This window comes from Pithys albifrons, chromosome 9, assembly GCF_047495875.1.
Source record: "Pithys albifrons albifrons isolate INPA30051 chromosome 9, PitAlb_v1, whole genome shotgun sequence".
NCBI lineage: Eukaryota > Metazoa > Chordata > Aves > Passeriformes > Thamnophilidae > Pithys > Pithys albifrons.
In genome coordinates this window covers 24,234,248-24,261,790 of record NC_092466.1, presented here as the reverse complement: position 1 = coordinate 24,261,790, position 27,543 = coordinate 24,234,248, and the positions used below count along the sequence as shown (strand labels likewise).

General features: G+C 36.5%; 1 protein-coding gene across 33 annotated transcripts in view; it reads left to right on the top strand.

Moving 5' to 3' along the window:
* Positions 1-27,543, top strand: part of KCNMA1 (potassium calcium-activated channel subfamily M alpha 1) — a 430,172-nt gene that overhangs the window by 360,452 nt on the left and 42,177 nt on the right. For all 33 annotated transcript variants that reach the window (XM_071563747.1, XM_071563746.1, XM_071563758.1 and 30 more), the window contains 4 exons: positions 4,269-4,362; positions 16,138-16,261; positions 19,147-19,371; positions 22,622-22,814. In XM_071563747.1, coding sequence (XP_071419848.1) covers positions 4,269-4,362; positions 16,138-16,261; positions 19,147-19,371; positions 22,622-22,814 — 636 coding nt within the window. The remainder of the gene's footprint in view (positions 1-4,268; positions 4,363-16,137; positions 16,262-19,146; positions 19,372-22,621; positions 22,815-27,543) is intronic.

Below are 27,543 nucleotides of genomic sequence, written 5' to 3'. Positions count from 1 at the left end.
CCCAGTTGTTGGATGCATAAGGCAATACAGATCGGTTTGTGCATGGTTTTGTAGTCTGTTTTCAATGTGACCATGACATTACTAATGCTCTGTTAAGTGCTTACAGATGTGGGTTTCTCCAGATGTGGTGATTAATAAGTTAATTGAGATTAGCTAGTCAACTAATGTTTCTGGGTGGTTTGTGCTTTACCTTTCAAAGGTTTTATTTGCTCTGAAGCATTTACATGCTAGGCAGAATGAATTTACTGGGTTTCTAGTTCTTGTGATGTTTAGTAACACAGATTTCAAATTTCAGCAATTTTTTGGTTTTAAAAATGTGTCTGTAAACTGTTCTGCTAGTGACCTGGGAGAGGCAGTGAAGGAGAATGTTTTATTTTAAAAATAGTAAGAAATTAACAAAGAAAAAAAATTGTGAACTTGTCCACTGTTTTGAAAGGCATTCCCTTTATTTTGCTTTAAAAATGAAATGAGGATAAAAGTCAAGTAATGTGTTGTTACAGATGTTCAACTCCACATTAAGGCTGTTAAAATTACCAGCACATCTTAAACCAATTCATGGAACATTGTCTGGAGGTTATGTCACTGAAGTAATGAACACTCTTTACTCAAGAGTAAGCAAACATGTTAAAACATCAGTGTAACTTTAAATTAAACTCCAGCATAAACTGGAGCATCTGAAGCCTCATTAGACTCGCCTGACATTTTTCTAACACTGAGTCTTCCTGAACTGCAAAACTGTTATTAGGCAAGTGAGCTGTGGGTTGTTACAACAGTACATTAAGTGTTATATTTAGGGATGTGCAAACAAGCTCTTGAATTTTATTAGAATTCAGAGCCTGCATTGAGTTCCAAATCTATAAAATTCTGTGTCCAATTCTTGAACTTATTTGTTATTTTCATGAAAGATTCTAAAGGAAGTCTGCATAATATAATATGGCTATAATTAATACAAATCCTGTAGCATAAAGACATATACAATAGTAAAAAATAGGAACTCATTAACAAAAGCATATGTGCATTATCAGAGTTGAATTGTCATATATCACAGCCCATTACTCAAATATGGTTGTCTTTCATAAGAAAAAGCAAATTTAACACTCCCTTTTAAATTAGAGCAGACACAGGAACCATGAAGCTAAAATGATATTTAATGACTTTACTAAAAATGTTGCTAGGTCTATTTGTTTAAATATGGAGGAAATTGATGAAATTATCTGAAGGATAATAATTAAATGTTTTATATCCTATTTATTATTAAGAAACCACTTGTGAGATATAATTTCAAAATATTTGGGAACCAAGCCATAGGTAATGATGTCCATTACATACTGTTCATATATTCTAACTTCATGGATTCCCTTCTCCCATTCTTATGGAGCTGTGTTTCTAAGCTGCAAATATCCTGTAAGTGCTGCAGAGAGATTTCAATGAAATGTAAAATCTTGGTTTTATGGGATGTGATAAAGATAGATCTCCGTTCTTTGCTACAATGAGAATATATGTCTTCCTTGCTTATGCAAGGCATTGCTTTATCAAAAAGCTGAAATCCTTCAGAAGGCTTTGCTAACAGGTATTAACTAGAGAGCCTCATTAACCTTGGACTTTCCTGGTAATCAGAGACAGTAACATCATTTGAATATGATAAACATATATCCAAAAAGGGAGCTTATTTAGTGCAGACACAGTACCAAAAAGAAATGCAGAGTGCTAGAAATGTCCTTCTAGAAATGGCTATTTTGGATGATTACTACTAAGACTTTGTTTTTAATTGAGCGCATGTTAGCATCAGCCAGCAACACTGGAGAACACAAACATTGGACCATGAAGTGCAAAAACATCCTTATTGTACTAACTTTCAGAGTTGGAAAGGATCAGACACGAGTCTTATATGCTAGCTGAAAACTTGGAGAAGTATTCTTTTTTAATACTGTTTTCTCTTTTTCATAGAAATATTTCTGACTATAATATTATCTACAGTTGACTTGTGTTATTGTAAGATTTGGCACATGGTCCTGATGGCTATGTATCTACCTTATACTGTTAAAATAGTACAAAAATGCCCATGTGGCTATTGCATCTCTTGACAAACATTTTGTAACCCCATAATAGCAGATTAAATTAAGTAGAATTTAGAAATTTTATTACCAAGAGAGCAAAGCAGATAATTCCTTGGTTTCTAGAAGGAACATTTTGCATGGTTCTTGTTCCTTTGATCTTTTAAGTAGTGAATTCATCAGATTGGAACTGAATATTTGTATCTGATAAATACTAAGAGAGTACAGTGTGTATCTTGAAACCCATTGTCTGGGTGGAATAGCATGAGAAAAACTTTTTGTTAGAAAAGCTGAAAACAAGACTAGACCATATCAGTGTGTTCTGAAAAGTAAAAACACTTGCACTTTTTTCCAATTAGAAATACAAAGATTTTACCAATAAAATAATTCTATGCATATTCACGTTATGATACATGTAACTAAATACTGAGGTGACTTGGTTAATAAGAATGAACTGTCACAGAAAAAAAAGATTCAATTTGTTTATTTTTGAGAGTTTTCTATGGATTTATCTCTCAGCCAAGCAAAGAATGGCACTTGACTAATCATCAATAAGCATTTACACTATAGGACTCTGTTCTGGAAAAAAAAGAAAAGTCAAATGAGAAGAAAATTACTTTATCTTTGGGGGTGCTGTCCTGGAAGAGGAATAAAGTTAGTGAATAAATCTTTATTGACAGTTATTGTTCTAAACTAAGTTTTGCTTTTTATACCACTCTTTGGGCATTTATTTCGGGATTAGGTGTGTTTGTTTGGGGTTTTTATTTCTCTTTTGCAATGCTTTCTTTTGTTGTGACTCCCTTGTGCTTGGTGATGCCAGGTCATATAAAAAGAGAAGAACATCTGTCTTTTCAGGGCCCAGTCCTTTGGTCTTGACCAAGGCAAAATGAAGCCCCATAACAGGCTTGGGCAAACAGACAGGCAAGGCAGATGGAATGCGGTTTGTAATAAAATTGTGTCAGAAGAGGGTTATAGCAGAAGGCTTTCACTTCATTCTTCCCAGATAAGTGTAGGCCAGGTGATAGGTATTGAAGTTTTGTTGTTTTTCCTGTATAGATAATTGCAAGTAGTAATTTTTTCTCAGCCTCTGCTTATGCACTGCTAATGTGTACTAAGCTCTTTTAATGTAGCTACTAGTACTACTACTACTAATGTCTTTCCTTTTAGCTTTAAAGTAACAGCTTCCTAGTCGTCAGTTTTTATCTTCTAGTAATTTTTTCAGTTAACTCTAGGATGAAAAAATTCATTTTTCCTTTATTATATTAGAATAAATCACCATCAGTGTGAATTTGAGAAAAGAGGCATAAGATTATTCCCTTTGATAGCACATGTAAAGTTTACACACAGATTATGAAGTGCAGTTGCAATCTTGCAATAATAAAGATGGCGGTTAATTCTTGTAGATGAGTTCTTAGGAAGCTGCACTTGCTTAAGTAATCCACATTGTGACATAAGTTATCCGATAGTAGTTTATGACTGGCAAAACTGTAGTGCTTTTATATCCAGAAATTGATCTGTCATTGAAAACTCACCTCATCCTCATTAAAAGATTGCATAACATGCGCATCCTCTGCTATACAGGTATTGTCTCCCCACTTCCATTCAACCTCATTCTGTTCACTCCTGTTAAAACTCCCTTTTGTGAGAAGGGTAGAGCGATGAGGTCTGACTTGTGCTGGAGATCTGTGCACAATGGCAGGCTGCATTCACATTCCTGACTAACGGAATCATTGAACATCAAGGCATTGAATATTTTACATCTCTTCATGAAGACTCTGTTGTTAGGCATGTGAGGAACAAGAACCAACTGGTGTCTAGTTCATTAGCAAAAGCAGGCTGGCAGCTGTTATGTTGATATTGCAAATAGTACTTTATCTGTCTGGAAATATAGCAGAGCACTAATTCTATTTTCCTGTAGCACAGATTAACTGATAATAACTCTAAGAATAACCCGAATGTGGTTCCCCCCTTTGTTTTTGAAGTATGAAACCAATTTGAACACCTAAGTTCAAAACCCTGATATTCTTCCCTGCTTCTCCTTCAAACCAATCTCTTTGACTAACATGTATTTGGTTTTTATTACTGTTGAGCCTATGTTAGCAATGAAGTATCAGTGCGTGAATGGACATAGAGTGTGTGTTCTTTGCTTCTTCACTTGTATTTCATATTGCACTTAGAGCAGTACTTAATCTCATAAGTTCCTTATATTTCCAGTTGAAGATGAGCAGCCATCGACACTATCACCCAAAAAAAAGCAGCGAAATGGAGGCATGCGAAATTCACCCAACTCCTCACCCAAGCTGATGAGGTAAGACTGTAAGAAACCCGTATCTTCATCTCCTTTCTTCCTTCCTTCCATTTCTCCTCCCCCCACATCAAAAATAAGGGGAGGGTGGTGAAAAAAAAAAGATTGTTAGATGGTTTCTGAAAGGCTGAAGTATTTATTCTGTCAGCTTGTCAGCAGTTAATGATAGAGCTGAAAAAAAATTCTGTCATGAAAAACAGTTTGAAAAGCTGTTTGAAAAATACATAGGCTTTAAAGTCTTAGCTGTCACCCTGTCCTGTCCATGTGTAGTTCTTAAACAGCAGTGGCACTAATGATAGCACTAACCAATCAGGGGAACTCATGTGGTTAGTTTGCCTCAGGCAATTCTCTTTTTGTTGGATTCCCTCTGAGTACTGTTTTCTGTACTTAAGGCCATATGTGAGATGTATCATCACAATCAAAAATGAACCTGAATATTACCTTCCTTTTATCCTGTCGATTGAAATCAAATTTCTGTTAATTGATTTAGACTGATAAAAAGTCTAATAATATATGTACTTGCCAAAGCAAAGTTCAAAACTAACACAGTTTTAGTCAAGCTAAAAGCACATTAATTATGAAATACAGGGATTTTTAAGAGGGTAGTATAAACTCTAAAAGTGGGTGATGAAAACATCATCTTGTTAGTGATATTTTTCCCCTGTTGCTATGTGTGCATTATTTTACAGATACTCCTTGTATAACTATGTAGTTCCCTTTCCTAGGACAAATTACCTCTAAGAGATTTGTTAAAACTAGAATTTCAAAAAGAAATTGGAGTCTATTAAAATAATATGGCATTTTCATTCTATCTCACTGTGCTTCACTTTTACCTGCACAAGGCAGTCAGAGCAGGATCACATTGTAGAGAGAATTTTCTACAAGATTGTTCGTGCTCTGGTTTTGCGTATCTTAGATAGTGGGCTAGAGCTTCGATCCTTAACTGTATCCATAAATACCATAGCAGAGATATTCCACTGTGTGTACATACATATATATACAGAAAAATGTAAACTTATTTACATATAGAAACAGATACATTCATGCAATTTGACATTTATGTGTGTGTGTAACTCTGACTGCTCACAGAGGTAAACTGAAAAAAATGGATGCAAATATATCATTCTTTCCATATATAAAATCCCTCAATACTTTTGTTATTGAGAAAGATTTTGTTCCTTTAATGATTCCAGATAATACTAAGTGATATTTCTCCTTGTATTTCAGTCACTAGACTGGAATTTTCTTTGGCCAGTTATGGAAGCATGCATATTTGTTTATTGTTTCTGCAATATAGGGCATATTCAAGGACATAACTTCTACAAGTCGTCCTCATCTCTGTTTAGACTACAGAACCAAAAGTGAGATTTATTCACAGAGGAAAATGTACTCGGCTGTGGGGTTTTTTTCCTGTTGACCATCTATTTCTGTTAAATGTATCATTAAAAGTTCTCTGCCTTCCTGTTAGCTCAGCCTTGCCCATATGACACTGATTTACATGCTTGTTTACAGTTTATGAGGAAGAATAAAATGATCGTAGTTGCAAACTTCTCATTTTTATGGTGCCAGTTGTCATGCCAGCATCGTTTTCAATTTACTTACCTTTGGACAGTCCTCTTATCTGCTGTTAATAGTTTTAACTGCTCAAAATTTAAACATGTGGGAGATTCTCCCCCTCACCTTTCCCCAAATCCTAATTTTGGGGAAGGAGAAGCAAAAAGAAAGAGTGAGAGAGAGAAAGAGCTGAAACATTTGGAGCTGAACACACTGTCCCTGTTTGCTATGTAAAGTATGCCTCATTTCTTTGATCTTGAGTAATAATAATTCTGGGGAGTTATACTGTTTTCATATGCTTCAAAGCTGTGTCAAAGTTTTGCTGCTTAAGGGTACTTCTTTATTCTATTGGCTCTTGGGTACTGAGATGACAGGTCCTCTGTACTAGGTGCAGGCTTTTTTCAAGTCATAGCCTTCAGCAAAACATCAAATTACCAAATACAGGGTAACATACTTCTACACAAATGCCTTTCCTGTAGATATATTATACCATATATATTAAATACTTTAGTGTTACACGGTACATTTTATGTGCAATAGAAAGTGATGGTTTGAGGTAGCCTTAGGGGTACTTTTTTCCACAAGCAGAAAAAGCTAGTGTATACCATATCAAGTATGGTTTTTACAGGACTTTCTGCCCGAAGGCCTTTGTAAATAAGTAATGATCAACAGATTGGCTGTGGGTTTTTGAAAAGCATGCCTGTGTCAGTTTGCATGATGGGGGAAGATTTTCAAAGTAGAGCCTGCTTTCATTGCCTGCTGAAGAGGGACTGAGGGAGAGTAGTCGTCCTGAGCCTGAGCTGTCTGCTCAGTAGCACATCAGAATTGCTAAACACAGGTTGAGCAGTGAGTGGAGAACTTGCCAGGCTTCCAAATCCAGACATTGTTTTCCTCCTCTTCTCCGTTGCTGCTAAATTTATTCTGCAGCCCTATGTTCGCACCCTCAGCCTCTCCCCAGACCCAAACATCTCCTCATTTTGCTCCTTATCTACACTGACTAAACTTTGGTTCAGGGTGCTAAATAAGACAAAGTGGATTGAATCAAAAGAGAGCTCTGTTAATCTTTGTTTGTAATGGTCAAACTCGTCTCTCCTTTCCAATAAACAAAGCTGAACTGTATTATCTGCTATTTTGTATCCTTGTAAATTACCTAAAGTGACAGGTACTTGCTTTCCTGCCCAGAAATCTTTAGTGATGTCAGCTAAAAGTACCCAAGAGGTAAATCAGCTAAAGCACTGTCATGTCTTTAGCCGATATTTACCTTTGCAAGTTTTTTTCTTAAATTTACTTTAAAGGTTCCTTTTCAAAGTCAGTTTTGCGTCTGTGCCACCTGCCCTGAAACAGATGGCTACTTTGGAAATTTTTCCTCAGCTATGGTCCTCGATCTAGAGGGGGGCTGGAGGACAAGAAGTCTGGAGCATTAAAAGGACAAATATGTGAAAAGTTCATTTATAAATTTTAATCTGAATTGTGACTTTTGAATCACATTCTGAGCATTCTTTCACAGTCAAGATAACATAGAAAATGCTACAGAGATTTTATATTTCTACAGTGGGTAGGTCAAATCAGGGAAGGAGGTATTATGCTATGAAATACAACTTTATGACTTGCGCTATTACTGGAGTAGAACAGAGGATGGAAACTTTAACATAGGGATTTGCTGGGACATCATGACAAGTGGTCTGGCCTAGTCCGAAAATGTGAGGTTTTGAGATTTACTCACACATAAATAGAAAGCTGTATTACCAAGTATGATCCGAATAACTAGATTGGAGACATCTTTTTGATGACGCTAAATTAAAATAAATTACTGATATAAATAGATGATCAACATACAAATGCTCTTTGTGTGCATCACAGATGGTCTACAGTCACATTCAGAAAGTCACTGTTCTAACTGAATTCTGCCTCACATCAAGTGACATGAACAGAATCACACTGATGCAATACTAGAAGAGTCTAATCAATCAGAAGCAAATCCTTCAAATTCCAACAATAGCTAAAAATGAAAATTAACTAGGAAAAGTCTGTTCCACTAAAGCCCTAAGAACATGGATACTTTTTAAGAATAACTTAAACTCTGACAGGGAAAAATGGATACTTCTCCTGTTGAGGTGTGAACTCTAGGACATCCTATTACAATAAGTAAAATTTAAGTAGGAAGTGAAAGGAAAAGGAAGGGAGTGAGTGGTAGAGTAATTACATATCAGGTCTCCTTCATGAGATGGAGAGAAAAGCAGAACCAATTGATGCCTTAAGTGTCATGCAGTGGTATCAGTCACCTGTTCATCATCTCAGTTGTGGGCTTTAATGCGTATTATTGATGAGCAGCCACATTAACTATGAGGAGGCCAAGATGCCTGAATATCAAATAGCAAAGTTAGTTTTTTAAAAAATGTCATTTTGGATTCAGAATGACCAGTAAAAATGTGAAAAGGCCTGGATATGAATCAAAAAAGCCACTTAAAAGGATTGTTGCTGAGGCTCAAGTTCGTACTTAATGCTTTAGTAGCTGCTACTGCATGAGTGGAATACACTGACTTGAAGGAAATGTCAGCCCAGCTGAGTCAAACTACCTCTTAATGCAAGAACAAATAGCATATGACAGGGCCCAAGGGGCCTGAAGAGCAAACAAATAGTTTGTCCCTGTCCACTCTGTATGTAGTGGTGTAGTTGACATAGGCCTCTAGACAAGTAGCATACTCAGCAAAGGGTCATTATCATTAGTGTCCGTGATCACATAAGAAACAGAGGCATCAGAGGACATTGGGTTTTCGGTGTGTTGCCAAGGAGAATTTCTTAAGCCTGAGGATTTTTTTTTTTTTGATGGAGGATCTTAAATAATTCCCCACCAAGCCATTAAACTTGCTCAGAGACTGTCAAAACCCAGCTGACACAAAAAAAAAAAAAAAAAAGTGAGCTCTTTGGCATAAGTTTCCAGAAGCCTAATGAGATTATTTATCTGAAGTTGAGGAGGAAACCTCCTGTCTTTTTTCCTGAAGTTGGATATAATATGCTAAGTATATGAACAGTGGCTGTGCACATTTATCTCCTCATCCACCCACTAAGCCACATCCACTTAAATGTATATACACATTTCTGCTAGTGCCACTCAGGATGAATTTGTATTGCCCCTGCTGCTGTAGTGCTGCTGTTCCATGAAACTGTGAGCTTTCTCACAGAAACCAAAAAACTAAGGTGATGACAGCTCTAGAGGGAAACATTTCTCAAGGCAAAACAGGTAAAATAATTTCAGTCTGGTAATTTTCCATTAATCCCTTAAACTAGACATGACAGTAAGGTTTGAAAAAGTAAAAGCTCACTAATTAACCATAATATGGTATGGATTTACATCTCTCAGCCTTGGAAATTTCCATTGTGTACTCTTAAATTTATATCCTGACTTTATGCAGTGCTAATATGCAATGATTACCAAGCTGCAACCCAGCAGGTATATAATGGCAAATTTCACTTCTTGATTCTGTCCTACAACTTCACTAAAACCAACATGAACAGGAGTAGTGATATGTCACTATGTTATCTTAGACTTGTTTTTAACAAGTTTATAGAATTAAATTATTTTAATGATAGGTGGTAGTATATCTTAGCCTTCTGACTGTTGCTACCATTGGTAACTGTGTTATAAACCGTGGGAATAAGAACAGTATAAACTGGGGGGGGGGGTGTGTTATATCACACATTATTTTATATCTTACACAAGTCTTTCTGAGATGAGAGAGCAGTGACAGGGAAGAAAAGGAGAATTTTCCAGAAAAAAATTTGCTATTTTTAATAAAATTCAGTATAATAGGAGAACCACTGAAATCAAGGCAATAGAAGGAAAAAAGCTCTTTAGCTACAAGCTGTGTTTAACGAAAATAATATGTAAACTTTGACTAGCAAAAGTTGTAGCTTTTATCATAAGGGCATACATTTCATTTAAATGACAAAAACACTTCTATATTTTATGATGCCACGTAACTGTGGGTTAATTTTTTACAAATGGAAAATTATTTTTGCAGGTTCATTCCCCTACCCCTCAAAGACTGCTTGTTCTGCAGCTTCAGTAGATATAAATGGGAAATGTTAGAACCAGTAGACACACTGACTGCGTGCCTTGTCTCCTTCTCATTAAATTGCTTATGTAACAGTCTAGAAGTTAACTACTTTTTTACTTCTTAATGTGAGAGGATTCATACTTCAGAAGCATATTCTGATCATGTCCTGTCCCAAGGTATCAAGATACTTTAAAAAGCTAGATTCTTCAGGAAACGGCTTTATATCAGTATTCTTAGTATTCTTGATAAATTAATGTAAAATCTTCAGTAAGGCTTCTGAGGATAATAAAATCAGCAACATTTGGGCAGAGCAATAGGGAAGGAAGGAGAGTTGTTAATTTTGTTAGCACTGTAATTCAGCCCATAAGCTAGCACAGGGCACTAGGTATCAAGCACTGTATTATATATAGTCTACTTTGTAGATACAGGGAAAAAGTCAGACAGTATGAGAATGTAGCCAATATTAGGATAGCTTCTGAATATGACAATGAAAGCATTTAACAGTAAACTGCAGCTTTTCTTTCTCCTGTCACACTGTGTTTTCTTCTCTAAAGCCCAGTACATCTGGGCACTGAATCCTTACAAATTTCATTTCTGATTAACCTGTGAAAGTAAAGATCAGTGAAAGAGTGTCATTAGTGTAACATGGATAGGCAACAAATTTTCATTACAACTTAATGCTATCCACACAGACTGTAGGGTCACAGGGAATGGCTAATGGTAGCTGACAAATGTTGGGTGTATTAGTCACAAAACATTTGCTGAATTCCATCAGAATGTCTTGACAACCGTCATAGCTAGTCCCAGTGAGCTGCTGGAGTCGGTGGAGTCTGCCTGTGACAAGCCGTCACTCTATCTTGGTCGAGCTTTATAGCACCAGTCAAAGCAATCAGAGAAGATTGAAGTGACAGAGGCCCACTGAGTAAATAGTGAAACACGCAGCACATCATGAAATATTCAGCCAGGGTGTAAAAGCTCTAAATGCTTTTTCAATTATTAGCACCTGCACTGGCTGCATACATCTAACACTAACAGCACGTTAATTGCCACAATTTGTTAGAGTAGTTGTAGGAGAAATTTCAAAGACATGAGACATTCTCTAGCATGTCTTCAATTCCTATTTTACCTTCAGCAAACCCACCTCTTCCTCCTAAAATTAAGGATGTGTGTACATACATTTGCAAAGACATAGTCATATAAGTCAAGTAGGAAATCTCAACCTTCCTGAACAGGCAGAGTGAGTTTCAAGACCCTGCATCTTGAGAAGAAGACTTCTAAGCATCTTTTTGTGTGCAAAATCCAGATATATCTAACTGAGAAAGGCTTAATTGCAGACTTTAACAAGCACAAGCTAAAGAAGAGTAATTGTGTTTTTTTCCCAGATGTGTTTTGCTGTTGACTTTAGGGATAATTTTATTGGAGGGCAGAATAAAAAGTAGCCATGACATTGTCTTACTAATGTGTAAAGACTAACAGATTACAGTTTATTTTCAAACAGCACCAGACTCCTCCCTTCTGGTCATACAATGTTCTTGTTCCCCATGCTCAGCACATTGAGTAGTTCCACTGCAGGTCAATGACAGTACGTTGCTCTGATACTCAATTGCATGACGGCAGTCCCATGGTGTAAAGGAGAGCACTCTGGGCTCTGAATCCCAAGGACCTGAGTTTGAGTCTCAGTGGGGACCTTCCCTGGCAGTTAAATGCCCCCCTGCCATCGGATTCCGTCAGATCTCAGATGCTCAGCAGGGTCAGCCCTGGTTAGTACCGGGTGCTGTAGACAGTCCTGAGGACTTCACTGTCACTGTCCAAGCTTGCCTGGCCATGGCAAATGGACCTTAGGACTTAAACGGTGGGGCCAGTTCTGTGCACGCTGTGCCTCATCTAAAAAATCCACTGCGCAGGCTGGAAGGGCAGACCCACGTGGGGAGAGCCCTGCCCAAATCTTCATTCGCGAAGTCTGGCCATACATACACATACTCAATGGCATGTGAATAACAAGAGGGTTAAGATCAGGGTGAGAAAATACAAGGAAATTATAAGCAATAGTCATATAATGAGGCAGCCATTTAGTCTGGAATGGTCTTTGTAGTTCTGTCCATCCCCAGTCAGTACTCAAAAGTTTCAGACTCAAAAACTTGAATTTTGCAATAGTTATAGGAAAGCAGTGCTCCTTAAAAAGTAGTGCTGACTTCCTTGGAGTAGGTTTGCTGACAGTGGGATTTATGTTTTTGCTTTAGGCTGTTGTCTTCCAGGCAGGTTTTTTGGGGCTGCAGCTGTAGCATGGCACTGAGCATCTTTTTCAAGTTTAATTGCACATAAGTGGCATTATATGCTCTTCAAAACCTTGAAAAGATGGTATTTTGCTCTTCATTTTAAGTCATGCGTATGTAATATCTGCCATAAGAACCAGATAAGCTATTTTTGAACTAGTATTATGGGTAAAGGAAATTTAACTTTTCTTCCTTTCCTCCTATACAGACTATACTTGCCTGTCTTTTTCTAGATGGAATGGCCAAATGCTTTGGTCTTTGTAAGCCAACATCTTATTTAAAACAAACACTATGTATTTAATTGGTAGAAGGTGTTTTGGTGCGTATGATTTGAATTTTTGAAACAGACAACTTTCTAGCCTCATAGACCATAATAGCTGCAGCACAAATATAGGCATTTCTACAGGAACCTGCCAAAGTGACTCAAGCACTGCTTGACAGAGACATCTTCAAGGGCGAGGAGGCAGAGAGGCTCTAGAAACATTTGGCCCATGATTTGACAGTAAGGGCAACAACTGTAATGCTTTGTGTAATATAAATTTTAATGGGAAGAGGGTGTCCAAGTGCTTTAGGCAGATTTGACAGCCTTGCCCTCTCCATGTGTCTGGCTTAATTAATTTTTAGTATTTGCAAAAGAGGTTTAGATAATTAGATTAATGAGGATATATATATGTCCAAAGTACTAATACTGTTTTATTACTGTTCTTATCAATTCAGTTTTTAAGTACATAAACCAGCATATCTTCTAAAATCTAAGGACGAAGTTGGACTTTAGTAGCAAACAGTTTTCAAACTCCATAGATATCTTCAAGGATCACTCTACTGAGACTGAATTAAAGAGAGATTAAAATAATAGCTTAACCTAGAAGATTTAAGTTTAATGAACACACTTATATGTAAAATCCCACAGATTCTGAAACACAAGGTGTTGCTAGTGTTATTGCAGTTTCCTTCTCAGGTAATAATCCATTCTTCCAGAGTAAAAGTAGTACAGTAATATCTCAGCATACTTTCTTGTTGAGTGTCCCAACCTGTTTGCTTTCCTTAAAGTTCCCCCTTGCTATACTCCAAGCAGTGAAAGAGTGTCCAAGCACTTTATTATACTGTAAACAGATCCATGTATTGATTAAAAAGAAACTAACAAAGATTTTTTTTTTAAATCGGTTTGATACCTAAAACTTCAACAAGGAGTTATATGTGACAATTCACATTCTTTTTTCTTTCCATATCCCAGTTATGTTTCAACCTAAGATATTCTAGCAAACCTTTGCCACAAGCTACTTAGAATATTCCCTTTTAGGATGCAAAGCCCAAAAGAACTATACTAGGCTTTAAGCACTCATGCTCTAAAAATTGCCTCAAGCTTCAAGGCAGTTGACCATAATTAGATGCCAAACATCTGTTACCACCTGCTTTTTTATAACATTCCTTTCAATTTGTATCATTTTTGTGAATTGTTTTTGTGACTAGGATTAGATTAGTGCTAAATACTCATTTGTGTTAAAGCTTCAGGTGATTTATTTGGTTTTTATATCTCAGAGAAGAAAAAAACCACTGATTAGGAAATGAGAATGTGCCATTTTTTAAAAATTATTTATTATAGTTTCTCTGATGAATGATTGGGGGAAAAGAAAATTCGTTCTTATATGCATTTGAATTCTGAAAGGAAAAGAAGGTGATTTTGTCAGTGAACTTCGTTTTTGTTTCCTGCTCTTTTAGAAAACTAGTCAAGAACTACCTGGGGGGAAAAGGCCCTAACCCCAAAGCAACGGGAAGGAAATCATTTCTTATTGGAAACTCTTGAAGACTCCTAATCTTTTGGCAAACTTTCTTATTTTGAAACACATAGCTAATGCATTCCATTAGAAAAAATAGCTAGGACAGAGCACCCCTAAATGTTGTCTGAACATTGGTAGAAGCTTCAAATGCGATTGTGTTCACAGTTCCAGACCTAATTGTACCACATGCAACTATGAGCAGATGGGGAATGCCCGATGAACAGCATCGCAATTAGCTCTCAGTCAAAACTACCATGGCGGCAGCTTGTTGATAAATGGAGTAAGAAAATGTAGAATCTAGATATTTTTTCTAGAAATTAAAAACACCCAACCAAACAAAAAACCCAACCAAACAAAGAAAGCCCCACAAAAAGACCCTCAACCAAACCCCCACAACAAGCTGCTTTGGTATAGCTTTTACATCTCTGCTTCTTACAAACGAGGTAGCACAGTTATGCAAGGCCTGTCATTATTAAACCTGGGGTAGGGTCAGAGACTCCAGGTAATCCCCTAGAGACTTCTCTGCTGCCAGTTTCAACTTTGAAAACATAGCGTTTCTTTTTTTTCTAAATGGGTCTGACTTATGCCTTTGCTATGCAATGCATTAAAGCATCAAAAGATTCTGGTTTAAATGGAGCATTGTATTAGTATTTTCTCAATGTTTTTTGAGAAAGTTTCTGTGGAGTTGACCTTGTTCAAGTGAAATGTGTAAGACTTTTCTACTGGTGTCAATGGATCTGTAATCAGTGGTCATAAAATTACACTAATTAATCAACTTGTTGGAATTCAAGATTATAGCTTTCTTAGGCATGCAAATATAACTATTGGTTGCATAGTAACTTACCATACTATATTCAGGGTAAATTAACCTAGATCACACAATGTGTTCACAGTCTGCTTTAGCAGACGAAGCAGAAGAGAGATTCCAACTACCATATGCTGGCTCAAATGCTTTAAAAGCAGGAAATTTTAAAAGCTCAGACAACATGGGCGTTTCTTTAACAGGCTTCAAAAAGCAAAGTTGTTTAAAATTTGGATACCTGTCTCAGAGTACTTCTCCCATTCATACATTGCAGATATTTTCTTCCTTAAAATGTTACAATTTTGTATCAGGATATTTCAAGCATTCAAGACAAAAACCTGAGGTTAAGACTATGGCTTTCCAGAGAAAGCTTTATTCCCTCCTTAAATGTCAGATTTTAGGGTCAGTTTACCCTGTGCCTTGTAAACATGATTCTCCTAATGCTATTGTATAATGCAGTCACTTAGGGGTCCTCACTGGCATCTGAGAGTGTTGTACTTAGCACTTAGTACTTAGCTTAATGTTTGATTTTAGCATATAAATTAAAGAACTGTACGTATCTGTGCTCAGATGCACCTATATAGTTGGAGAGCAAGTTTATAAAAATGTCTTTCATTTGCTTCTCCTTTGAAGAGCCTTGTGCTTTAAAATTTTGCTGCAAAAACACTTAGAAGGTTATCACAGGTAGAGTTGTCAGAGAAAATGGACATTGTTGTTTGGTATTAAAATCATGTATTCCAGATGTGGGCATTTGTTAGTCAGTCTGCTCTAAAATGACATACTGTTGAATCTTTAAAGGGCTTCAGTTTGGGAAAGCAAAATATGATTGGGCAAATTGCTAAAATATTTAAAGTGCAGCCTGTTAAAGCTTTTACTGTGAAGAGCATCACATCAGAAGTTGTATGTGGTAAAAGCAAGTAATTGGCTTTTCATACGTATGCCAGTCAGTCAGCATGGGGCTCTGTTCCTATCCCTTCTATTTCATTGCAGATGCCTATACTGACTCCAACATTTATTTCAGGGGGATGGGACTGGAAACAAAAAAAAATACGTTTTCAGAAAATGCTATCAGTTAAATGGTTATTGGTATAGAAAGAGTATAGAAAATCTTTGAAACTGCACCCAAAATTTAAAAATTAACTTTTCTATTCAGTTTTTGTTTTAAAATATCCTAATTGCAAGTATATTACAGTGCAAATACATTTCATTTTTTTTACTTTTACCCTTGTTCATACACAGCTCTTGGGATATCTTTCCATCCATAATTCATAATATTTTCCATTTATGTTGTCCTCAACTTGTTTTTTCCCCAGGCATGACCCCTTGTTAATTCCTGGCAACGAGCAGATTGACAATATGGATGCCAATGTGAAAAAATATGACTCTACAGGGATGTTTCATTGGTGTCCAGCCAAGGACATTGAAAAGGTCATTTTGGTAGGTATTAATGATGAGTTGTGTTTCAAAAGAGGTTTCAAGAACTGGTGTCTAATAGACTAATAAGTTAGTCTCTACTATTATGAAATCCAGCATATTGGAATCAGAAGCACAGTGTGATGAAACCAATAAATCTTTATGCCAAGTGCAACAATAAAAATTCATCCAAGACAGAGAAATTCTTTTTCATAAAATGAAATTTGTGTATCTGGTATGAATTTTTAGAGAATTAAGATTGGAAATATTTAAATGTTTACATACATTATTTATCTCTTTACACAAGGCAGTAATGATTCTAACACAGGCTAGTGTTACTTTGCATTATCTCTTATTTATTGAAGTTTTATTAATTATTATAATTGAATATTTACTAATTTTGCTCTCTTAAAACCTCTCTCAATTCCCAATATTTCAATATGCCCAAACAGGCCAAAGCAAGCAGTGCTACTACTCTGACTTTCTAGTATGTTGCAGTGAGCCTGGTCTATGTTTGTTGAATTCGTTTGACTGGGAAAACCATCAAACTGACTCAAGTCTTTAAAAGTAATTAGGCCTATCAGTCTGTTTTGAAAGTTTGTGCCATTTGTGTTCAGGTATTCATACCAAAGAGTAGCAAGTAGAAAACTGATTATATTTGAAATGAACTCCCTGGTGGATCTTCACTTTGTCGCACTTCATAAAGCTTTTCCTGAGCCTGCTTTCATAGATTTTCCTGCACTGTGGCATGGTGTAGCCAATGATGGTGACAGCCCCAGTTATTTTATCAGGGGTTAAAAGCTTGTCACTAGTTCTCCTCAGGGCTTTCCATAATAACTGTGACATTGCCTGGAATTGCAATATCGGTGTTTAAACAGTAAAGCAAGTAAATTCCAAATTCTAGAGTTGGAGCTGTGAGATAGAGTTTGGCTGAACAGTGTTAAATAGTATGCATTTGTATGTAATCAATAGGCAAGGAGAGGCAGCCCTGTTGTACAATACTCTGTAATACATGGAGGTAGAAATCTGCCTTCATGCTATAAGCACATTTTAGCTGACACACTTCACATGTTGTCCCATTTTGAAAAGTGTTCCTTCAAAAATGGTGCTGGGGAATGCATCAATCATCATCTCTCAGTTATGCCATGTTATTTTTTTCACTATCAGCCTATGAATCTGCAAGTCTGTGCAGGTTCTTTCTGCTTCGTGCATCATCACCAATAAAGACACTGACAGCAAAATGCTTCCCTACACCTTTTGAAACTCACAGTCCACAATGTATGTCTACGTTCATATGCATGCAAATTTAATGTTGTCCTTTTAGTGACCACACAAGTAGAAATTAGTGCACAATTTGAAGGTGATGGAATTTCCCAAGTTATCTTCTAATTGATATTTGGTGATACCTCAGTCAGAAAATAATTCACTTTTCTGCCCAAGGTCTGTTTTGGCGCTGAGACATTTGAGCAGTATCTGGTGGTAAAAGAAGGGGTTTTTTCCCATACAGTCAAATGTACATGGCTACATACAGATCAGTGACTATAAAGTGATATTTTTGCATAATTGCTTTCAAAACTTGGTCTCTGACTTGTAAACTCAGAGTATTCCTTTGGCAGAGGCACAGGACAACTTAAATGAGAGGATTCATTCATGTCTTCTGCTGTTTGAAGGGCCAAGATGACTCTCTTGGTCAAGCTGTACGAAAATCAATGTAATTCCCCTAAAGAAATTGAAAGCACTCGCATTTTTTAACTGTTGAGAAAACCTCTAATCAGAGCTCCCATTCTTCCTACATACAGAGAATATCTGCTGCATATTCCAATCTGTATTGCACATTACCAGGCTTCCATAATTTATAAGAAGGACATATACTTTGCATAAGTGAGAGGAAAATTTGCCACTGACTAAGTTTTGTTCATTGGCAAATCTTCTGTCTAATGATACTAAGTGTACAACTTCTTGGCAATATGATATCACTGGATCTCCAGATACCTGATGGAATACAACAATGCTAAGACTGGCTCTAGAAATTAAGATAATTTTTTTTCTTGTGACTGTATTTAATCATCTTATTGTTTGAGTTTCATGCTCAACTGACCTAACAAATGATGAAATTGGGGCAAAAATTTATTCTTATCATTCAGGCAAGAAGATAATTTTGGAATTCTTTTAAATATTCACCATCACACCTTTTTCCTTCTATCTGTTCAACAAGTTCAATTGGCCAGAAAATTTAGTATTTGTTATAATCTTGCACTATTTATTTCTTACTGAGAGGAGCTCTGTGTAGTATAGTGGTCATCCATATTAAAGTGGAGCAGTGTAGAGCACTCTTTGACTGCTTTTCAGGGTAGCAGCAGCTTGTCCTAAAATAAGAACTTTGAGAGACTATGGTCCTCAATTCACAAGATCCAAGTAATACCACAAAACCCTTTTATGACCATTGGACACTCAGATTTTCCATTTCAAATTGGTCCTGAAATAACCCCAACTAGTGATTCATCAGCAAGGGCATGGTTTTGCATCTCTTTTCTATAATCCTATTGGTTGAATATGCAGTAGGTCAAATTCTGTGCTTAGCTAAACCCATAGTGTTTTGATTATAACCACAGCCACAATTCACACATGTAGAAACTTTGGTGTAAACACCAGACAAGAATTTGGTCAAATACAACGTCTTCCTGAATGTGGAAGGATTTGCAAACAGGAATGAAATTATCTTCTTCTGAGCACATTTAATGAGTGATAAATAAGGGTAAAATGAGCAGCTCTTATCAAACTACTTCTTTGTGCATGTACAATATTGACAGTTGTATTTCTCCTGGTTTTAAACTCAATATATGATTTAAGATTCCTTTTGTTTCATTTTTCCCTGTCTTTTTTGTTTTGTTTTGTTTGTTTGTTTTTAGACTCGAAGTGAAGCAGCGATGACAGTTTTAAGTGGGCATGTAGTCGTTTGCATATTTGGGGATGTTAAATCTGCTTTGATTGGATTAAGAAATTTAGTGATGCCATTACGAGCCAGCAACTTTCACTACCATGAACTCAAGCACATTGTGTTTGTGGGTTCACTTGAATACCTGAGAAGGGAATGGGAGACACTGCATAACTTCCCCAAGGTTTCAATCTTGCCTGTAAGTTCAAAAGCCATATTATTGATATTTTGTTATTTAGGACACCAACTGGAAAGATTCGTATTGACTTTGATCTTAGGCTTTTTTACTTTTGTCTACTTATAGGCCTGAGGACTTAGATTTTTCCCTTTATTGTGTCTATAAAAACAGAGCCCTGTGAGACCTTATTAGAAGATATTTGCTGCAGTGTTTGGTTCCTCGTCATCCTCATCGGATGAATTTCAGCTGCTATCACAAGTATTAGCTATGTTATGTATCGAACATTCACTGTAGTGCACTGCATGTAGCCCGTTCTGATGTTGTGATTTCCCTGACAGAATGACAGTAGTTATTTATGACATTATGTATGTATTTATACCAACAAAACCTTTGAAAAAAATTATAGTTACTCTATCTATGTAATAGCTATCTGTACTTAAAAAACCTTCAATGGACTGGACCTCTTTATAAGGAACACTGCCATAGCATTTCAGTTCAGAGTCCTGCTGTACTCATGTATGGAAGTATACAACAAAACACTGACCCTTTCTAAATCAATGAAAAGCTCCCATTGATTTTGGTAAGCACGTCCACTAAAACCACAAATCAAAAGTCCTGTTGCTCTTATATATCATTATCATTTGCTCATGTGCCCAAACTGTAGAATCAAGGGTTCCAGGACTAACAAATGAAGCTCTCCAAGCTAGTGATCTTAGGTGGCCGTAGCTATAAACGACAGACAGGAAAGAAACCAGCTCATAGTATAAATATGAAAGAGAATGCTCTGTATGATAGTTTAGATTTTTTTTTCAGAATGAATAATTATGAGTTTGCTAGATCTTAATAATTATGTTTCTGCAGTTTAAGATAAATAAATTAATGATGGATGTAACCATAACTGAATATTTGGAAAAATAGCTATAGAATGAAAGGACTGTCTTCACTTTTTGATTAATTCAGTCTGCGGGTCTTTGTTACTGTAAATGCAGTTTTAGTGTTAACCCTTGGCTTTTTTCTGTAACCTGATCCAACAGATGGTGTCAGAAGATTCTCTGCTGTCACAAAAATAGTGTCAATATCAGATTTGGTCAGTTAATATCCTTCTCTTTCTGCCAATCCCTTTTAATTCTAGTCACTGTGAGACCTAATGACTATGGAATCAGAATACTGTTGAACTATGGAGCAGAATATAATTCAGCTGCTACTTCCAATATATAATGTGTATCTGTTATTATAATGCATTTTTATAAAGTTTTGATTCTGACTTCTGAAGAGGCACTAAGGAAATGTACACCACCTTTACTTTCCCCAGTTTACACCATAATTTAGAATAGTTTTAGTCTAATTTTGACTTAAACAGCTTAAATAGTTAGATGATGCACCTTTAAAAATACAGAATTATATAAAGGAATCGTATCTGACACAGTAATCAAGGGAGTTGAAGACCACACTGACTTCATTACTGCTTTTCCCATTCTTTTTTCCAGCCTATGTGGTTCCAAAAGGTGATACAAAGTTAAAAACAGCAGCATTATTCTGATCTACTTATACCAATTTGAAAATCTAGTAAAAATTCTAAGATTATACTGATAGGAACCATGTGTTGAAGGGAGGCCACTTAAACTCATTTCCAACTTATCTGTGCTTTGTTTCACAAGGTAAAACTTGCTGTTAATATCTGATGGAGATGTGGTTACAACTAAATATAAGATCATTTGTTCTGGCTAAAAAAAAAAAAAAAAAAAAAAAAAGTGGAAATTTGAAGTCCGAATTAAAAGAAGCCTTTAAGCTGCTGAGTAACTCTTAAAAAGTAGGCAAATGCCAATTTTAAGCATCCTCAGGCAGCCTTAATTCTGTCCCTTTGCATGAAATCATTAGGAGCAAGCATTTAATTAATTACGATTGCATACTGTTTTCCCCCACAGGAATCCTGCTTCACTTGGTGTACAGTACAGGCACAAAGGGCAGGATTAAGGTGGCAGGAATAATAATATCCTAACTTTTTGTGCAGTTGATAATGAAATCATATCTGTTTGTTATGTACTGTTTTTCACAAGGTTTCATGTCTTAAATTATTGAAAGTAACATGGAACAATTCAGCTGGTGTCTAAGACTACATGGCAGTCACTGAATAAGAATTGAGTTCCTTCTTCACACCGTGAATTTTAAATTCACTTTTGCTTTGAATATTCTGAGTGTATTTCAGGAGATATTCACCATGGATGATCAGGAGATGGAAGAGTAGAGTCTTGACTTGGTTTGTGAAAGCCACTGTGTGACAAAGAGACAGTTATGTCTCCTCATCATTGGGGTCCTTGGGTACCAAACCATGTGAGGCAGCAGAGCAGAATCTAGTTTCCATTAAAAAACAAACAAACAAAAGCAAACAAAAATCAAAAAAAACCACAACAAAATCCCCCAACTTTTTCCTGGACTTTACAGCCCTGATGACATAGACTTAATATTCCTTAACTACAGTTGTGGACTGTTGGATGTGGAAGGCAAGTTTTATCTTTAAACAAAACATATCATGTTAAATGTCATGTCTCAGTTTTGTTAATTATGAAAAAATCCACAGACTGCCACAACATTTCATTTTAATGATTGTGTTTTCTGATTAAGAATTGTGGATCAGGGAACATTGCATGACTTGTGCCCATTAGGATAAAGTCTTGTTTCTGTTTCAAAGGGTTTAATCACACAGCTTTGAAGATCAGTGTGTTTTCTTTCTAGAAGCACCAAAAGCGTGCTTTGAAAAGGATTAACCTTTTCTGTGTATTGCTTTAGGTAGAAAAAAAATAGCTTTATCCTGATTGCATTTCAAATGTGTAGGACACATAATGCTTTCCTGTTTAAATTGCTGTTCTTTTCCCCAAGACCATTGTGAATTGGTAGTAGATAAATAGACATTTAAAAAACCCTCCTTGTTATATTCAGAGCGCCAGAGGTTGCCACATGATAGCAACTTAAATCAAGACAATTTCAAGTCACCGATGAGATGTAGAATGCTGGCATTATTCCTGTTTCTTGTTTGTTAGTAATAGCTTGACTGAGTATTGAGACTGAACCTAAAATGCTGCCATCAGCACCAACTACCCTTTAGATTAGCACACATCTCCTATTCCCTGGCACATAGTTAGACCAGCTTAATGTCAGAGCATAAAAAAGATACTTGTTAAATGATTTCCCAAAGCTCCTTCTCAATCTTTAATTTGTTTTTCTTTTTTTCCTCTTCTGTACCCCCCCCCTTTTTTTTTTCTCTGTGCCGAAGGGTACACCATTAAGTCGGGCTGATTTAAGGGCTGTCAACATCAACCTCTGCGACATGTGCGTTATCCTGTCAGCCAATCAGAATAATATTGATGATGCTTCGCTGCAGGACAAGGAATGCATCTTGGCGTCACTCAACATCAAATCTATGCAGTTTGATGACAGCATTGGGGTCTTGCAGGCTAATTCCCAAGGTAAGGACTGCCCTATAATACTTCTCTGCAGTGCCTACAGGGGACAGGACCTGGCAGGAAGAATATCCCTCACTCAGTAATTCAAAGAGCCCTACATCAGCTTGCTTGACAGTTAAACCTGCTGATTGGAATGATGGCTTTTAAAGGGACAGTCACATAGTTTCTCTGCTACATCACAAAGCACATCTCTTCAAGGAAAAATGAATGAACATGAAACTGGCATTTTTTCTCATTTTAAAATTTTCCTAGAAAATATATAAAATCATCACTTTCTCATGGTGGCTTTCTTACAGGCGCAGTTGCTGTTATATAGCCAATGATAACTTATACTCTGAAATACCTGAAGTTTCTGTCTAACAAGATTTCTTCTTTTATGTAAAACACATTGAAACCACAGGGAAACTACAAGTTGGAGTAATACAAGCAAAAAAAATAAAATGAACAAGAATTTTAACATTTCTTTACAGCTCTGGTGCCTTCTTGCGCAAGAAGCCATTTAGTATTAACTCAAAACTGATTTCTTCTCATAATTTGACATGTACTCATCCCATTTAAGGATGCTGAACAAAATCCTTCAGTCTTTTCTGAGAGCAGGGGACTGATTCATAGGTAGCCAAAGGCTATTTTACACCATCTGTGACTGTGCAAAGCAGCTGCAAAGCAGTCATAAGCATCCTGGCAAAGACCATCAGTGTAAAAACAATCATCTTCCCATCCCTGAAGGGTCTTGCAGCTTATGTAGCTCAAGTCCTACCTTTGATAAACCTATTAACTGCTGCAGTAAATATTCCCTCTGGATTTAGCTCTGCTATAAATGTAGGTGTGGAAAAGATAGTGCTTTGGTCTGCAGTTTCCCCGTGAGCCTGACCTAGAGATAGTTTTCCCTCAAGGACCATGAGAACTAAGATGAAGTTCAAGTTTTCTGCTAAACATTCTAATCAGGAAATAGGAATTATAAGCCAAAAAACAGAGGCAGCAGTGTAACTTTTTGAGTATGAGAACTTGAACTATGGAAAATTCCTTCTTAGAATCGGCAATAAAAAAGTGGAGTTTAATACTGGGATTAAATTGTATCAGCAAAGTAAAAGTTTGAAGGTTTCAAAGTCAAATTGGACAGTTGTCTGGATAAAAATGGAGGTTTGAGAAGAAGAGGAAGAAAGTGTTTGTTTTTTTCAGTCCCATGAGTGTTAAAAGGTTTTATCTGTGGCCTGAAAGTAATACAACTCCAAATATTTTAGAGTTCTTCCTTTATAAATTTGTGAGACTGACTTGCTCAGAGTGTGATAAATTATGATTAGGAAACTCGTTGAAAAAGTGAGAGACAGTCACGGAAGTTTCCTGTTTTGCACATTTAGACATGGAATTTGAAATTCTGTATCTCAAAACCAAAACTCTACTTCCATTACCAAGCTAGTGGCTATTCTTTGAGGGACCTCTCACAGTCTCCTATCAGATACACAATTAAAATAATCAAGAAATAGAATCTGATCTTAAGCATGAGCAGTCCAAGAGAATTTCCTTCTTCTGTCTTTGCACAGAGGTTAGAGACATTTCCAGCACTTGAAAGTTGTATTTTTCCTTCTGGGAGTACACAGGATCTTAGACCACCCCTCAATGTGGATGGAAAAACCTATCAATTTATAGTCTTATGCACCCCATGAACACCTGTAATTTTTTACCCTCCATCCTTAGAGGTATTTGAGACCTGACTATATAAAGCCTTGAAGAAGCTGATATGACCTCATAGTTGACCTTGCTTTGAACAAAATCAGACCAGAGACCCTCTGATGTCCCTTCCAAAGTGAATTGTTCTATGAATCTATAATACCCAGGTCGCTGCTACAGCAAAAGCCCCTATAGGTCAAGAAGTGTACACTGGCCATGATCCAAATCCCTTTAGCTCTGTTCAGTGTTGGTGATGCAAAGAAATAGAGAAAAAATAGGTTAGCACATTCTAAGATATTATCAACAGGTAAATTTCTTCAGGTAACCAGCAGCCTATTTTAGTTAAGAGCAATGACTAAGGAGAGATTTTTGTAAGCCCAGTTGCTTCAGAAAATAATTACCTTCCCAGTAAATTCTCTGCTTATGATATCCACAACTGCTGAATTGGTTGCATTCCTTTGAGTGCAGGGAATTTTCTTGAAAGACCTTGAATACAATGATTAGACTGTCAGAAGCAGTTAGATCAGTAAACAGCACAAACTTCATTAGAAATTATATGCACCATGACATTTTTCTCTGTGAAATTTAGCTTTAACATATGGTGGACACAACTATCATGACAATTATATAAACTAGACAATTCAACTTTTGCTGGTCAACAAGCAGCATTCTAGAACAACCTCACAGCTTCTTACTGGCAAGTAGGTACCTTTGTTTCCAGAGTAAATTGTCATTTTACATCTGTGTATTGCTTGACATAGTCGTCCTGAACACATTAATTGGTACAAACCTTAAGTATTGCCAATATGGGTTTTTCTAGATCTTAGTATATGATTTTGAATTAAGACATCAACACTATTCTTTGAATCTTCTGTGCTGTTCTTTTCTGTTACTCCTGTTACTGATCATCAGAAACACTGACATTAGAAAATCTGGATGTGAGGCAGAATGTCGAGTGACAGTGGGTTGAAAAGAAGAAAAAAGCAAAATATGTGAGCAGTCTGAGAAATGTATAGGCTAAAAAGTAAGATTTTTGGCAAGGGATTTAGCAGTATAATCTTATCCTTGCTATTCTAAATAAATATGTAATATCATATATATGTAATTATGTATTCACTAAGTAGTGGAATCTCATACGAAAACCTGATCTATAATTTATATTTATGTCTCTGAAAAAGAAAAAAAAAACCCAGTCATTTAGTTCGTAGGTTATTAAATGCACAAGGATCTTCCCAGATTGTATCTGTGATTATTTCACACCAGCATCTGGCAAAAGATGACACCAGCACAAGAAAGTGTGCCATAAAAAGCAGGATGCAAATTTATTTAGCCATCATATAAGCCATAATCATTCACCAGTACTGAAGTACAGGGCTAGGTCTATATCTCCTTTGTTCTAACCTGGTAGCAGAAAAAGAATCCACAAATTTGGGGATTTCATTCCCTTTTACCCAGAGCCTCACCGTTATCATCTACTTTAACATGGAAGTCACTTCCAGTCATAGGCACTCATCACAGGGCAACCCCTCTGTATCCATCCAAACATACGCTTTCCAACTAGGGACTTGTGGACCAGAACTACAAAGCACTCTGGAGTACCCAGAGTGGATGGCAGTGAACTATCTAAGTTGTCAAATCTATGTTTGTCATCAGCTGTCTATGAACTTAGAACCAAACACATGACTATACAGAACTGTGAGTGTAAACAAGCTATCTTCCTTAGAAGGAAAAGCTTACAAACTGTTCTGGAAGGATTTGCTGGTGTCCTTTTGAGAAAATGAGTAATTCTACTCAAAAAGAACAAGAAGCTCTTTCAAACTGGAACTGTGCTGTTGAAAGTTCTCACATGGAAAGCATTCTCATGGCTGTCTGCACTGAACATTTCAAAGCTGACTGGGGAACTTTGTAGGTTTGCTAGAGGTTAGGGGTGTCTATTCCAATGTCCTGAAAATGAGCTTCTGGAAATCATCAGGGCAGTTTATTGCCTTTGGGAGACCTAGATTCCAGGGACAGAAAGGCCAAAGTGTATTCCACTGAAGCTGCAGCAAAATATCACTTTCATTAAGATAGCTCAGCTTTTGAAATACAAAATATTGTCAAGTCAGAGCTTGGCCCACTTCTTCACAAAATTACTCATAAACTCAGCCAGGTGTCTTATTTGTGACAAGAAAGCCCTGTCTTTATCTTGAAGTTCCCCTTATAGATCTAGGCTGATTGTCTTCCTAGAAAGATTTGTGAAGAGGTGTGTTTCTGGTGGAGAAAAAAGGTCACCCTTCAGTCCTGGGGATTTGTTTTTATTGTCCTTCCTGTTTCTCATTCTGCTCCCTCAAATACAAATTGATATTATTTTATCAAGAAGTATTTTGGAGAGAAGATCAGAGAATATTGGATCCATGTTAAGCACTTGTGCTCCTCAGGCATAACATTTTTCCAAAGCACCCGGGAATATTGAGTATGGGATGGACTCTGCCTTGGCAGTTACATTTGGAGGCCTCCAGTAATTTTGCTTTCCTTCACTCTATTGTCATTTCCATCCTTTCTTCTTCAAGTAGCATCTATGGACTATTCCATTTAGTGTTTTGTGTTTCTTTGGGGTTTTTTGTTTGTTTGTTTGTTTTTTTCTTTAAGAGTATTACACTGTGGGAATTTTACTTATTCTTCTATCCACCAGATGAACAGGGCCCAGCACAAAATATTTATCTTCAGTTGTAACTAAAACTGCTATCTGGCTTTCTTCCCTAAACCCAGAAAGACAATTATGCCTAACTGTTTAGAGATTTATAAATACTGTACCAGAGTAGCCTCTGGGTAGTAACTTTAGATATCCAACTCAATAATTTTCTTTTATTGGATAGTGATTTAGATCTTATTTTGAGTCCTATATAATAAGAACAGTACATTTCATTAAAAAACACTTACTAAACAATAAAGGAAAGTGATCTTATAGCTCCAAGCAGGGCTAAAGTACAGAAAGGGGATGCTCTATAGAAACATTTTGTTCATAGACATTCTAAGACAGATCACAGTACAGCAGTATAGGTGTGTTTCAGCAAAGTAACAATTG